The sequence below is a fragment of the Kryptolebias marmoratus genome, linkage group LG4 (genome assembly GCF_001649575.2).
Source record: "Kryptolebias marmoratus isolate JLee-2015 linkage group LG4, ASM164957v2, whole genome shotgun sequence".
Lineage (NCBI taxonomy): Eukaryota > Metazoa > Chordata > Actinopteri > Cyprinodontiformes > Rivulidae > Kryptolebias > Kryptolebias marmoratus.
Window position 1 is genome coordinate 28,079,437 of NC_051433.1, and position 15,974 is coordinate 28,095,410.

At 38.6% G+C, this 15,974-nt stretch overlaps 1 protein-coding gene and 1 long non-coding RNA gene across 2 annotated transcripts in view; one reads left to right on the forward strand and one right to left on the reverse strand.

The window, feature by feature from the left end:
• LOC119616940 overlaps positions 1–3,513 on the reverse strand; it is a 35,858-nt gene extending 32,345 nt beyond the window's left edge. The window contains exons 1-2 of the long non-coding RNA XR_005233041.1: positions 3,019–3,513; positions 2,293–2,355 (exon numbers count right to left, since the gene is read on the reverse strand). This is a non-coding gene — a long non-coding RNA (uncharacterized LOC119616940). The remainder of the gene's footprint in view (positions 1–2,292; positions 2,356–3,018) is intronic.
• An 8,552-nt stretch (positions 3,514–12,065) lies between these two features.
• snrpe (small nuclear ribonucleoprotein polypeptide E) overlaps positions 12,066–15,974 on the forward strand; it is a 5,778-nt gene continuing 1,869 nt past the window's right edge. The window contains exons 1-4 of the mRNA XM_017437532.3: positions 12,066–12,261; positions 14,216–14,242; positions 14,342–14,404; positions 14,745–14,823. Of these exons, the coding sequence (XP_017293021.1) occupies positions 12,208–12,261; positions 14,216–14,242; positions 14,342–14,404; positions 14,745–14,823 (223 nt within the window). The 5' untranslated portion in view covers positions 12,066–12,207. The remainder of the gene's footprint in view (positions 12,262–14,215; positions 14,243–14,341; positions 14,405–14,744; positions 14,824–15,974) is intronic.

Consider the following 15,974-nt stretch of genomic DNA (forward strand, 5'->3'; position numbering starts at 1 on the left):
GTGTGTGTGTGTGTGTGTGTGTGTGTGTGTGTGTGTGTGTGTGTTTGACCAGGCTGCTGGTAATTTCCCAGCAGATGTCAAAACTTGCCACAACATTGAAGTTGGCATCATGGTGGCCCTAGACACACCTACTTGAGGGAACAACTAGACTACTGATAACAGTGATGAGCACATTGATCTTAATTTAAATGTTTGTGGAGGAATTTTATTAACATAACATGATCACAACCATAAACAAATTTCAAAGGTTTGTCGTCTAGACCATGAAGATTGGTCTCGAAAACCATGAGTCATCATTATAGCCTGCAGTCAAAAGGCAGAAAATAATATGTTTGCCCGAGTCTATGTGTTTCTCTATCTGTTAACAAAATATCTCTTGAACTACTAAACTGATTTTAATAAAACTCTGTAAGTAATCATTAATTAACTTTTGGAGTCAACCCAATTCAAGTTGGCTATCACAGCTAGTCAACACAAAAATGACTACACCTCACTGAATTGTACAAATGCTGAGATAAAATTTGGTGTGGTAGTAGCTGACAAACCTTAACAGATCTTGTAATATCGCATGAGATCACACAAAACATTAATTTCAAGATTTTAGCAAAACAACTATAACGCCAACATTTCTTGACATCAATTTTTTAATTTTTTTTTTTTTAATTCTGTCATGGAAGGCAGAAGGCAATGTGCATTCCTTTGATGAATGCTAGGCCTCAATTTTTTTTTTATGTTTTTCGCATGTTTAAAAAAGTAACTGCACCTGTTTTAATGTTTTCTGGCACAACAGAAACAAAAAAAGGACTTGTGCACAGTATTGTGGACCTAATCAACGATAAAAATGTTAGCTACTAGGTTATAACAGATGGACGCATTTTTATTCTTACAAATATAGGGGGATACCATGAAGTACACCACAAACCATGACCTGGTTTTTCTGTAGTTACTGTAGAAAAAAAATAGCAATAGTAGATCATTGTAAACCTAATTTTAAAAAAGTAGGCACATTTAGTAAAATGTAAATAAAACCAGAATGCAATGATTTGCAAGTCGCATAAACCCATATTTTAATTTTAAATTTGATGCAACACATATTGAAAAGGTTGGGACAGGGCTATGTTTACTACTGCAAAGCTTCCCCTCTTTTTAACGACAGGATGTCTAAGAAGATCAGTTGCTGGAGTTTTTGGAGGGGAATGCTGTCCCATTCTTATTTGATGTATGATTCTAGCTGTTCTTTTCAGCAGTCCTTGCTCTTCTTTAATTTTATGATGCAACAAATGTTTTCATTTGTTGAGAGGTCTAGACTGCAGGCATGCAAGTTCAGCACCCAGATTCCTATTTTATGAAGCCATGCTGTTGTAATGGATGCAGGATGTTGTATAGCATTGTCTTGCTGAGATTTGGCAACATCTTTTTCAGGGAAGGCCTGAAAAAGATGTGGTCTGGATGGGAGAAGATGTTGTCCTAAAAACTGTACGTGCTTTTCTAGATTGATGATGCCTTTCCAGATGTATAAGCTGCCCATGATAGGGACTATAGCATCAGAGAGGCAGGCTTTTGAACTGTGTTGATAACAGGTTGGAAAGTACCTCTCCTCTTTAGTAAGGAGGATGTGGCATCTGTGGTTTCCCAAAAGAATTTCAGATTTCAAACAGTTTTCCATTTTGCCCTAGTCCATTTTTAAATGAACTTTGGCCCAGAGAAGACAGCAGCATTTCTGGATGGTGTTCATGTATGGCTTCTTCTTTGCATGTTAGAGCTTTAACCGACATTTTTCAATGTTAACTTTCAGCCTTGACCCTTGCACATAGAGATTCCTCCAGATTCTTGAATCTTTTGACAACATTATTAACTGCAGTTGATGGGATATTCAAAGTTATCCCAAATTTCCATTGAGGAACATTATTTTGACATTGTTCCATATTTTCAGTTGCATTTCTTTGCAGACTGAAAGATTAAGCCTCTATAAAATGGGTGGTTCCACCAGCACTCAGACTTAACTGTAGCATATGGCAGCTTATTAAGTCTTGTATGTCACGCAATGACTAGTCAGCTCTCAGTCTTGTCATTTTACTCCTGAGTATTTCTTGTGAAGTCTAATGTATCTCTCTTTCCAATGCCTCCTCACAAAATCCTCCATGTACACATGGACACCCTGAAGTTTAGATAGCAGCGAATGCCGGCTCTTCTTGGAAGTACCTCCTGATTCAGAAAAAAAGAAGTGAACTCAGTCTGCCTCACTTCAACCTGTCCGCTCTCACACCGCTCATCCAGAAGAGAACTACTCACCTGTCATACGATCTGGACCTCCTTGAATGATACCTCTGAAATCCTGGCCAACCCCTCCGAAACCTAAAAGAAAGAAATACTCAAGTAAGAATAATTACAAACTACCAAACTACCAAACAACCAAACACATTTCTGGACTTTCTAAACACTTTCCTGCCAGTTAAACTGCCCTGCTGTTCTGTTCCACAGATACCTGCCTTATCCACTTCCCCTGACTTTCACAATAATAGCATTGTAATTTTATTCTGTTTCAACAACATTATGTTGCATTATATTTACCTAATTAAACATAGTGGCGATTTTACATTCTCAGTAAAGCTGTAAAACAGCTGACAGCTGTCAGAGCAGTTATTGTGAAGGATTTCTTTTTTCAGGGTAAAATCTTCAATCCTTGTTCTGACACTGAGCTCTGTGAAGTCACTAATCTTTTTTTATTCTTTATTTTTTTTTTTGTTTTTGTTATATTGGTAACTAAGGTAATTAAGCTTATTAAGAGATCTAAACAAAAATAGTGACTTAAATGGCTCTGAACAGTGTTAACACTCCTGAAGCCCTTGTAACTTTGGGTCTATTTGACATGAAGGCCACAAGAGGATTAATATAATAACAGTTCAAATGTCTGAATGTATTGTCAGTGTTACAAAAACAGCAGACCTGCTGATGTCCTGTTTGTTGTATACTGACAGTGCTGTATTCCTTGGGTTGTGTGGGTGTTCTGCTTTGTACCTCTCCTCTCCAGGGTGTGATTGGCAGGTGGAGCCTCCAGCTGGCACTCGTTTGGGATAATCAAAGAGCAGTACTTAGAGGAGCAGGTTCCCTGAGACAGACGCCAGATGGTTAACTTTCAATCTGTGGTAACAAGCCAGCCAGTTGTCTCAGCTTACCTCTTTGGCAGTAAGAACTTTTTGAACTGTATTTGTGTCCAGTTTTCTCTGTGTCTCCCTTCAGCCTTGCTCCTGTTGGGAAATCCCTGGATCTTGTTCCCTTGCTACCCTGGCCACGCTCCGGGCCTCTCCTGCTGTCTCTCCCTCGCTCCTCCACTGCTCCTTCAGCCCATCCAGCTGGACCTCAGTCCCTGAGCTCACCTGACTGTCCAGCCTCTGACCATCTACCTCCAACCACTGTGGGTGAAACAGAAACTTGGGTTTGCAGTCCCCCCGCCCCACTCACGGCAGAGTCAAACTCTTACCCTGGGAAAACACTATAAACACCATAAAAATTGAGTTTTCAAACTGGCACTCTTATAAACATAACTAGCTGGTGGTAAGTTGCCAAATTTTGACAAACTACGTATCATATGAAGGTTTTGAGATGGAGAATTTTTAAAATAATAACTCTATATTGAAAAATTCCTCATTTTGCCAGCACAGGTCACAGATGTGAACAGGCCCTTGCTGACCTTTTGCTAATTAACCTAATTAGCTGCAGCTGGTCCTAACTACTACCAGTGTTTTTTAATTTTTATTATTATTATTTGTACCACTTACTTGACCTTTTGTTGACCCTGTCCCAACTTTTTTGAGATGTGTCAATTCAAATTGACCTTATTTCTTTCTTAAAATTGTACAATGAATTAATTTAAACATTTAATATGTTTATTATGTTCTACTGAGAGGACTAGAAGCATTTGGAGAAAAACCTTTACCAAGGCCACAGTGTCAATAAAAAATAATCCGATCTGGATCATGAGCCAGATTACCACCAAAATTTATTCACTTGTTCCTTGTGACAACTCCAATCTTTCCTAAAAATTTCATCAAAATCTGTTTTTAACTAATCTTGTGAACAGACAGGTGGAGGTGGTGGAGGTAAAATTGTGGTTTATAAGATTTAAAACTCATTGCATTGTGTGTTTATTTGCATTATTACATGTTCCAACTTTCTAGGAGTTGGTGCTGTAAATTACCACTGATAAATGTTCATATTTGGTGATTTAGGGCACAGAATAAACTGCAAACCTTTTTTATAATTGGTTTGCCCTTTACATTGCAGGTTAAAGTGATAAAAAGTTCCCCCACCCTGCACTGAAGCAAACTCATTGTCCATATTGAATAAAGAGAATAAACATGTCAGTTCTTGTGTTTATTTGGTGTAAGTTTGACTGAAAGCTGTCATGTTTGAGCGATAGCACCTACTTGAAAGAGCAGAATCACACACTGAACCATGCGTCACACAGAGCATGAATGGCTGTAAAAATGGGTAAAGTTCACACAGAGTTTGGAACAGCTCACCACCACAATCAAAATCAAGATGTTTGTGGTGTTTGGCATCTGTGAGGTTAAACTGTACAAGTAAGTAAAAAAATTTAAGTAGAAAATTATATTGTGGCATTCTGTCATTCAATCATTGGTTCACATCAATTTTTTTGTAAAAGAAAAAGGTTTCCGGTTGAAGTATTTTATTTGGTTGCACTAATCTAATGACTGAACAACAAAGGTAGTTTTACAGATATTGAGATAAATTTGGATGTAGTAGTAACTGAGTCATTCTTAACACATATTCTGAGCACATAATCTAATGGCTTCTTTGGATGGATAACTTGTACTAATTGGCATTTTACAATGTAAGCGAACGTTTGTGCCCTGAAATTACTTTTGTTGTGAATTGAATAAACTGAAATGAATTGAATTGAACAACTGATTGTGTGAGATCTTTGTTTAAAATTTTGTTTAAAACTATTGGAAATAGTTTAAATAGTTTTGGTGCTTAATGCACATGGTTAACCCTGCAGTCACTGTGCAGTATTTATGAATTCATGTTTTGCTATCAGCTTTTGAATTACCAGCATACTACAGTCTAAGCACAACATAAATATTCTTGCAGTCAGTGAGGCAGGAAACAGATCTCTAGCAGGCTGTCTGGCCAGCCTTACCAGGCCTGCAGGGGTCATGCTTGTCAGGTGAAGGGAAGGGAAGGGGGGTATTGAAGCAGGTGAAGCTCACAGAGAAACAAAGACCCATCACTAACAACAACCCACACCATACCTCCTCCTTCTCCATCCCGTCTGCCTTCCTTTTCCCTCAGAACAATCGGCACTAACAGGAACGGGAAGTGATGTAGAGAGGAGGTTGATCTAACCAGGGCAGTTCCTTTTGGCTGGTTCAGACGAGGGAAGAGAAGGTAGGAAGGACAGGCGTGGAAATGAGAAAAGATAGATTCATTGGTGACAGGGCATCCTGTTTGGGAATGTGAGTGGGGGACCTTTCTTATTTATAGCATATCCCTGTGGTGTCTTATATTGTTGTTTATAAAGCTATGGGAAAAGAGTCATTTGGTATTACTATGTATGCATTTATTGTCTGTCCTCTAATATATTATGATTAAAAACACACTAACTTTTCTGGACAGATAATAGAAGGTGTCCACTGTAACTAAAGCCATGGTATCAGTTTAAAGTACCCTACTCTGTGCGTGTTAAGACTGGCCTTCATCACTGTTATTTTGACTCTAGGACCTCTATGGCAGCCAGCCGGAGTGCCAGTGTCCATAGAGTCACACTTCCCTTGGTCTTCCTTAGGAATGCCAGCTGGCATGTGGCATTGAGAGTCAGCAATCCATTCCTGCTTTCACAGCACAGACACAAAGCATGTGGCCCGATGAGAGAAGCTTGGGCTGCAGCAGCCCTGACATTTTAAGATGCGGCTGAGGTGACCCTGCCCTGAAAGGCGACACCTTGGCCTGGGCCACCAAGAGTCCTTGCATCTTTTCTTTCCCCCACTTGTGGAGTCTTGTCTGTCCTCAGCGACGAATTTCCATCACACTTTCTCTCCTGTATGGGCTGGTGGCACGCCTGTGCGTTATGTTATTAATACTATTGTTAACAGCACAGTCAAGGCTGGGCTCCCTGACTCATCTCATCATGTTACAGGTATAGTGTGCACCACAGAGAAATCCTGTTTTATATAAAAACCACCTATAAATATCCCAGGGAATGTCTTGTCCAATTATGGTTAGACGCTGTCCAACTGTTATACATTATCTTTTCTAAGGCTACTGTCACATTGTTTTAATGCACATTTTGATTTTTGATTTTTAAAGTTGAACAAAATGTAAAGAAACAAAGCGTAGGTTTTTAAAAGTTAAGTCTTGTGATGTATATGACATGTTTATAACGTTCATGATGTGTTCCTGTTTCGTAGAGTGTGTATGCATTAGGTTGAATGGTGGGAAAGTTATAACATACTATAACATAAACATGGTTTTATGCTTCGTTGTTGTGGTGTAAATATCTTGTTAGTTTTGTTAGAATGGTATTTTGTTCTTCTGTGTGACGTTGCTGCGGCATATCTGTGACATTCAGCAGCATCTTCTTGTCTCAGTTCTTCTATGGGCCTGTGGCTCTGACAGTTTTATGTCTTATGACAGCATCTAACCATGGTCTCACCCACTAACTTCTGGGTTTTTTATTTTTTTATTTTTTTCTTGCTAGTTGCTCTCTGTCACTCTACTCTGAGAGATCTCAATCTGATAGTTTGCCTTCTGTTCTCCTCATCCTAAAGTCCAAACCAAACACACAACAGCAGCTTGAACATCAGTTTCTTCTAGCTCCATGATTGTCTTGCCAGTTGATACAAGTGTTTCTCTCCATCCTTAGTATCCAACCTCTTGTACAACTCATCATACACTTCTTGTTTTGCCTTTGCTACCTCCCTCTTTGTCCTATGTTGCATCTCCCTATATTCCTGTCCACTCTCTTCAGTCCTCTCACTGTCCCATTTCTTTATGACTAACCTCCTCCTCTGGATAACTTCCTGCACTTCACTGTTCCATCACCAGGTCTCCTTATTATCTTTTCTCTGTTCAGATGACACACCAAGTACCTTCCTACCTGTCTCTTTAATCACTGTGGCTGTAGTAACCCAATCATCTGGAAGCCCTTTCTTACTACCCTGAGTCTTTAACAGCTCTTTTCTGAACTACTCACAACATTCTTCCTTCCTCAACTTACACCATTTGGTCTTCCTCTCTACCTTTACTGTTTTCCTCTTCTTTACCACAACACTTATCCTACACACCACCATCTGATGCTGTCTGGCCACATTATCCCCTGTTACAACCTTACTGTTCACAATATCCGTCAGGTTACCTCTTCTACACAGAATGTAGTCGACCTGCGTACTTCTACCTCCACTCTTATAGGTCACCCTGTGTTCCTCCATCTTTTGGAAATAGGTGTTGACTTCAGCTATTTCCATCCTCTTGGCAAAATTCACCACCATCTGTCCTTCCTGGTTACTTTCCTTGACACCAAACCTGCCCATCACCTCCTCGTCTCCTCTGGTTCCTTCACCAACATGTCCATTCAGATCTGCTCCAATCACCACTCTCTCCTCCATGGGAATACTCCCTGTCACTTCATCAAGATCCTTTCAGAGTTTCTTTTTCTCTTCTACATCACATCCGACCTGTAGAGCATAACCACTTACAACATTGAACATCAGACTTTCTACTTGTACCTTCAGACACGTCACTCTATCTGACACTCTTTTCACCTCAGCTACATTCCTTGCTAACTCCTCCTTCAGGACCATCCCTACTCCATTTCTCTTCCTGTCCACACCATGGCAAAATAGCTTAAACTCTGCCCCAATGTTGCAAGCCTTGCTGCCCTTCCACTTTGTTTCCTGTATACATAATACATCTACCTTTCTCCTCTGCATCATGTCATCCATCTCTCTACCTTTGCCCATCATTGTCCCTATGTTTAGAGTTGCTACCCTCAGTCCTACACTCTTGTCTTTCCTCTTCTCACTGTCTCCTGACAGGTTTCCCTCCTCGAGGTCTTTGACTAACAGTAGCACAATTTTCACCGGCTCCCTGTTTGTTAACACTACTGGTGGCGGTTGTTGTTAACCCGGGCCTCGACTGATCTGGTATGGTGTCACTTGGATCAACTCACGTGTTAGTTTTGGCAGAAGTGTTTTACGCCAAATGCCCTTCCTGACACAACCCTCACCATTTACCAAGCCTAGTGGCTGTTTAACTTTTAGGGCATATTTAGTCCAATGTTAGCCTAGACGTTCATTCAGCTCAAAACAGTCACGCTTGGTCACACACTTCTGCATATCAACTCTTAGATAAGAGCAGCATAAAAAGATTTAAGCTGTTTGCATACCCCATGAGAAGTCACGAAATTCGCTCTCAGTGAAAGAGATGCTTTTGACTTATTCTCATGATGCTGTTGTTTTTTTTTTTGTATTTGTTGTGTGCTGTTTTATTTCATTTCTTTAGTTTATACATTTTAGCATATTTTCTTTTTTTTACTTTGAGGTTTCCTGTGTTCAGTTTGTTTTGTTACTCAGTGTTTCCCTGCTGGCCATTTCCCCCTCAGTCATTCTTACCTTTAGGTAACTATTTCCACCTGCTTCTCATATGTTCACTAGTCTTCACTGTTTCCACTCGTAATTATTGCTGTCCAAAATTCAAATTCTGGTCCTATCTTAAATATTTAACAACTTGGATGCAATTATTATTCAATAGATAACATACATTATCAACTGTCACATACGAGCAACTCTCCAGAGCCAAGCCAATCCAAGCAGCTTAAAGCAGACTTCTCTGCTGACCCTGCTCCAACAGAGACGACCTCTGTTCATTCTAATCTTGAATCCAGCAACTATCACTCAAGCCATCACTTGAGTTCAAGCTCTACACTGCCTCTGATCTAAAGCTCCACATCACCTATTTCCAACCACAGAGAAGCCCCATGTCCCAGTCCGCTGAAGCTGCTACCAAGCCCACCAGCTTCTCAGAAAATGATGATTTTCAATCTCTGAGAGGATCCCAACAGGCACCAAATTCTTCTCACATTTCCAAGATGGTCAATACCTTCAACCTCCGAGAGTGTTGGTGCCTCAAGTCTCCAGCCTAGCAGGCCTGGCAGATGTAAATCTGATGATTACTTTCTGAGAGTTTCATGACAAACAAAGGAACACAAAGACACTCTCAAAAATATTATTCCCTTTTGCCTTCGGTAATAAATGATAAAGTTGATCAGACTTTCACTGAGAAGGACAAAAATGGACAGAATTAGAAAAGAGTATTTCAGAGGGATAGCTCAAGTTTGAAGATAAAGTTAGAGAGACAAGACTAATATGGTTTGGACATGTGCAGAGGAGGGACAGGGGACATACTGGACTAAGGATGTTGAATGTGTAGCTGCCAGGAATGAAGAAAAGAGGAAGACCACAGAAAAGGTTCATGTAACGTAGTGAAGAAGGATCTGCAGAGGAATGGTGTGACAGAGGAGGATGCTGGGACAGAAATGAAGGCAGATGATCTGCGGTGGAAAATTCTGAAGGGAGCAGCTGAAAAACGTTAATTGGTGAAGAGTCTGACAATTCTTTTTCTGTTTGTTTTTGTTTGGTAAAGGTTCAAACAAATGAACAAATTATAAAAATTAAAGGCCTAGCATTCTTTGAAGGGATGCATATTGCCCGCTGGCTGTCATGCCAGAGTTTTAGACTACGGTAATTTCGTATTATGCTCAGAAATGAGATGTAGCCATGCTGGTCAAACAATGCAAATGACTTTATGTGCAATCTTGTGTGATATTGTTGCAAGGTGTACCAGAGCTCAGACTATGTGTTGAGAAGGCCTCACAGATAATACCACATTAAACTTTAGCTCAATATTTGTAAAACTGAATGAACTGCAACCTATTTTATGTTGGCCAAGGTCGATTAGCTGTGGTGGCCAACTTGAATTGGGATGACTCCAAATATTAATAGGTTTTAGATGTAAATCTATTGATTGCTTTCTGCAAGTTTGAATAAAATGTACCAAGTGGTTAATAAGTTATTTAGGTAAAAAGCAGACATACATGCACATAAACACACAGACAAGAACATAATCATCCACTCTTGCCTTTCAGTAGTAAGCAATGTTTATATGCTTTGTGGGTGTTAAAAGATCTGGGTTATGTGCAATTTTGCATGAAAGATAAATATTTTTAACTAACCGATGACTCTTTAGAGAAGATGGGCAAAACATGTTATGATCCTTCTTTGCTAAGGAGTAAGTCTTCGTGGATCCTCTATTTATACCCATAAAGATTAATGCTTGAAAATTGAACGTACCAAGAAGAAGCACTTGGCCCTGAATTGAATTTGAGCCTGAAAAAACAAGACAAACAAGCAAAAAAAAACATAGACGCACACAGAATGTGACATTTTAAAATAATTTAGAGCATAAAGAAACAACACCTAAATTTAGATCCTTTCAGAGTAAATTCCAAGGCAGAGGATCCCTAAAAAGCAAAACTCTTTTATAAGTGGTTTGAAATCTGCAATCCAGTTACTGTGAGTAACTGGAACTGGATTAAGTTTGAACAAGACTCTAATTTTTTCAAATAATTTGTTCAAATAAGCCCAGGTTTCAGTCTGTTCTACAGCAAGCTTGTGATGCACAGAGCTCTTCAGCTGTTCCCAAAGTGATTTAAAATAATGATTTACATAATCATTATTATATTTCATTTAGAATGTGTGCAGATAAACACTTTTACAAGCTCCAGACAAGAGGCAACTGTATATAATGCACAGAATACAAAATATTAGCTTCCAATGACATTTTCAGTAAATAGTGAGAGAAAATTAATCTATTTTCTTATGGCGCCACCTGATGGGTTAATCAAGTCAATGACAGCAAGTAGAAAGCAGCATATTGCAGGCAGAAAAGATGTATTACATATCCATATAATATTTTGCCAAAGTCCTGAGCCACCTCTTGCATGGTATTTTTCTGTACATTTCTAGTATAAGCCTTGTTAAAGTGATTTTTTTAGAAACTCGTACATAAAACACACACAAATTTACCATGTTTTTCACATGTGATCACATGAAAATATTGAAAATGCTCCAAAATCACATCAGAAACATAAAAGAAATTTAAAATGTTAATTTTAAGAGCCTTCACCAAGAACTCAGTAGGGTTGTGGAAGACGATTCTTGAGGCTAATTCAAAGTCATTTGCATAGATAATTAATTGCAGTATATAAGAAGATGATGTTCGGTCCCCACAACTGTTCTGCATAAGTCTGAACACCCTCAGCCAGATCATCACAAACATTGGAGCAGTCATCAGTCACCTCCTCTACATGAATGACATCAAGCTATAGGCTAAAAATGAGGGCAACATCGACTCACCGATCCACCTCATCAGAATATACAACAAGGATATTGGTATGTCATTCAGACCTAATAAATGGTATGGTGTCCAAGAGAGGCAAGGTGATCACAACGGAAGAGGCTGAACTACCTAAAGGCAACATTGCAGATGTTCAGGACAGCTATAAGTACCTTGGTATATCGCAGATAAATGGCAACCAGGATGAGGCCGCAAGGAAGTCAGCCACAACAAAATACAGTACCTACAAAGAGTAAGGCAGGTCCTGAAGAGCCAGCTGAATGGTAAGGACAAAGTCCAGTCATCAGATACCCTGCTGGTATAATAACCTAGACAAAGGAGGAGATATAAACCACTGACATCAAGACATGAAAGCTCCTCACAATACACAGAGGGTTTCACCCTAAGTCCAGCACCCTGAGACTGTACACTAAGAGGCAGGGGACTAGTGAGCATCAGAGCCACTATACTATGAAGCTAAATTGTGCTTTTTAATTAATTAATTTTTAATATTTTTTCAAATAATTAATATGTGCGGAACAGAAGTACTGTTTTTAATCACAGACGTTTATAATGTCTATGGTTTTTACAATATCAGAATGAATAGCTGCAGTAGTGACCTCCGTCCTGCAGTGGCGCTGTTTCAGAAAACAACTTCTGTGCTTCCGCTGGCGGAAGGAAACCCGCCATTGTAGCAAACTCACAACGTGAGCTGTACGTTAAAGTGCTTTTTATCAAAAAGGTGCAATTTTTCTTCTTTGGAATACCAGTTGGTTGTATCGTGTTGCTGAAATGGCGTACAGAGGACAAGGACAGAAGGTCCAGAAGGTTATGGTGCAGCCCATCGTATCCTTTTGACAACATGGAACGGCTGAATTAGTTGGTGGCTTAGTTTAGCAGCTAGGCCAATCTTTATTGAGCCGATTTGCTGCTCGCTCATAGTAAAACTTGTAGATTTTAACTGAGCTGAAAGCAGAGATCTGTGTTTTTGTCAGCAGCTACGAGGTTGTTTATTTTATTGTTATTTATTTTTATAAAAAGCAATGAGACAATGACTGATGTAGGTTAGCAGCGATATGAACACGACGTTAGCAAATGCTGCTAACACGCAAATAATGACTTTAAACACTAACCGTAAATAATTTCGGTTACTGGCCTTGTTTTCAAATTGTTGTGCTTTTGCTTTAAAAAAGCACAGATTATCAGTATGTCTTGTATATAACTTCCTGTATAGTTGTTGACTAAAATACTCTGTCTGTATCGTATATGTAAGAAAGAATTATGTTAAAAGAGAAAAACAAACATTTGAGGAAAATTAACGTTCTGAATTTCCATTGAACACACTTTGCCAATGAAGGAAAAAAGCTTGTGTAGACAAATCAAATGGGTCGATGTTTGGATTATAGGTAGCTGAAAACATGAACTCAGTTTATTGGGTTGTTGGAAAAAGTGTTTTTACTCCTGCAGGATAATCAAGCAGCTTTTGTTGGAGCAAAAGTTCAAATTATGCCACAGCCATCACTCAGATATGAAGCAAACAAAAAGATGAGAAATAGAGCTCTGGGTTTGTTTCCTATTTATGATCAATGCAGATTCCTATCATTCCAACCCACTAGCCACTTTTTAAAATGTATTTATTTATTTATAAGAGGACAGTCAAGAAAATCACAAATTCAGCAGTTGGAACTAAAATCGCAGTTACGTCCGCACTAAGAGGAACATACCTGATATTAGTAAATGTTATTCTGACTCTTCTAGGATCTGAATCATTTAGCTCAACTTAGCCTAAAGAGTCACTCTCAGAGTGGTTCTCAAAAGGCTCGTTACTTGGCAGGAACTTTTGAGGAGCTTTTAGGGAGCTGAAAAAGACAGTTCTTTTGACTAAGCTAACACAAATGATCCAGATCCCAGACAAGAGCCAGAACTCCCATCACTGTTTTGTGTTTGTAGTAGTGTGAGATTATCCAAAATGTCCAAGTTGCTCATGTAGATAAGTTTCTTTAATTTATCAGTGAGCTGCAAACACTACCTCTTCCCAAAGATCGTGAATGCAAGTCATTAAACAGTCTGACAAGCTCTGAGTACTACAAACGTCTCTGCTATGCCAACTTTGTGTATGAAAAACCAAAACAATTCTGGGTCTTTAAATTTAGTATTTCACTGTCCTGCTACTGTTAGAGACTACTTGGTGACTCAAAATTGTGAGAAAATGGGCGACTAATCAGTTGCCATCTCACTGAATTCAGAGGTTCTTCTGTGTAACCACTTTGGCAGCCACATCCATGTTTATGATTTATTCTACTGAAGTACAAATTAGAAGTGAAGGCAGGCAGATTTGGTTCAGTTTTTTAATATTATTTATAATCCACGTGGTGTTTAGACCAGGACATTTGCCTCAGGTGTTTTCTGTCAGAGGAGTCAAAATACAGTTCTGCTGCTCTTGAGCCGCCCGCAACGACTGTTTTAAGAGAAAACTTGTCTTATAAATGCCATGGTGGTGAGGAAATTGAGAATCCCCGTCAAAGTTTCAAGACCTTTTGGAGACTCTCACAAATGTCAGTTGCCAATTAGTTGCCAGCTGTCGCAGCTCAGTCAGATACTGGCTTAAACAATTTCACTTAACTAACTACATACGTGCAGAAACATAATATGCATTTAACTTCTTTTTTTTTTTCATTATATAAACACTGAGCCTCAGTGGCTTGGATCATCGTTGTGTTAAAATCTGTATTCTTTTAAATCATAGGCATACGTCGTGTTACTGGCAAGCATTTGATTTCCTTGACTCTCGTTTTTTTAGAACCTTATTTTTAGGTACCTTCAAAATGTAAGTCACTACAACTTTTGCTTTTGTTTTTCCCAGTCAGAGGTGTTGTGATGTCTGAATAAAATTCAATTTTAAGTTATTTCTCCCTTTTATTCATAGCGCTCACGGATCCAGGTGTGGCTGTATGAGCAGGTGAACATGCGAATAGAGGGCTGCATTATTGTAAGTAATTGTTTGTTTCTGGTGAAAATATTAATTATTAAATTTCTTAACTGTGGTAAATAAACAGTTAAGAAATATAATAAATAATTTTTAAGACAAAACAACATGCAGGAAAGAAGAACTCATGGTATTATAAAGAAATATTTATATTTATTATTTCCAAAAGGCTATTTGTTTTCTGTTTATTTGTTTGATATTAGAGCACATCGTTTTGCCTAAAAAGTGCCCAGGCAAGCTGTGGAATAGTAAAATGTTGACAATTTAATGGGACCACGTTGATGGATATGAATGTATTCTGTAAAACTGTTCTTTTGTTGGTTCAACGCTCCTTCTGTTTCAGGGTTTTGATGAGTACATGAACCTGGTTCTAGATGATGCTGAAGAAATCCACATGAAGACTAAGAATAGAAAACCACTTGGTAAGAGCACCTTCTGTGATAATACTGGTTTGGCAGAGTTTGTTGACTTGTACGATTAGCAATTTGATGTTCACCAACCTCAGTTTAGCATTTCGGTATGTTGTTGGCACTTTGTGCAAGTTGTTGCAGTAAATTATATCCAAGTTTACTAAAATGTTCACGCATACAAAAGCAAGATTTATTCTCCACAACAAACTCAACTCAGCTGAGCTGCGTTTCACTTGCTGAATACAAAACTAAAGACAGAACTAAAAGCTAGCAATGCTAGCTTTATCACAGACTTGTAAAGTATCACAGATTTAGCCAGCGTCTTCCTCAGATAAATCGGAGTTGAAAATTAAAAATGATCATTACCTGTAAAAAGATCTAAAATTTCTAATTTGTTTCTAATTCTTTTCTGTATTGTGGCTTGGAACCCCCCCCCCCAAACTTTGAGTTAAAAATAAAAACAAGGGGAAGTTTTTTTAGTTAATCAGTTGTAGATGTTGGTTGTACGTCTACAACTGATTAACTTTTGAAGTCACTCCAATTTAAAATGGCCATCACATCTAATCAACATTAGTTAACACAAAAAATTTGTATAACGCAATCAATTTTACAGATATCTGGCTAAATTTGGTGTGGTAGAAGCTGAGAATCATCCTTACATTTGTTAGTGCCATCACATCTCATGAGATTGAACAATATAACATGAGATTGTGCATAAAGTTAGTAGAGTTTGACCAAACTGTTACCAACTCCATCTCTTCTCAGCATAAAATGCTTTCAGTTTAAATCTAATATATTAAGGCGGCAGGTGGTATGTATTCCTTCAAGGAATGCTAAGCTTTTGATGTTTTAGCAGCCTTCAGCCAGTGATTCATGAAGGCTGGTGGACAAAATTTTTTTACCAGCCACTCAAATATTTTACCAGCCACTATTTTTTGTTGTGACAAAAAGTTATTTCATATGATGATGATCGACGCGGGTGGAAGCAGTTGTGGTGCCCTACAAGCTGAATACTCTTGAAAAACAAAATAAAATAGCTTCTCATCACAACACCTAATTGGTGTTAGACTGCATGTAATCTGTAGTGGATCAAGTGCATCATATGGGTTTGCAGTGAACTGTTGTAATATTTTTAAGGAAGTTTTCTCAGGTTTTTTCGGGTC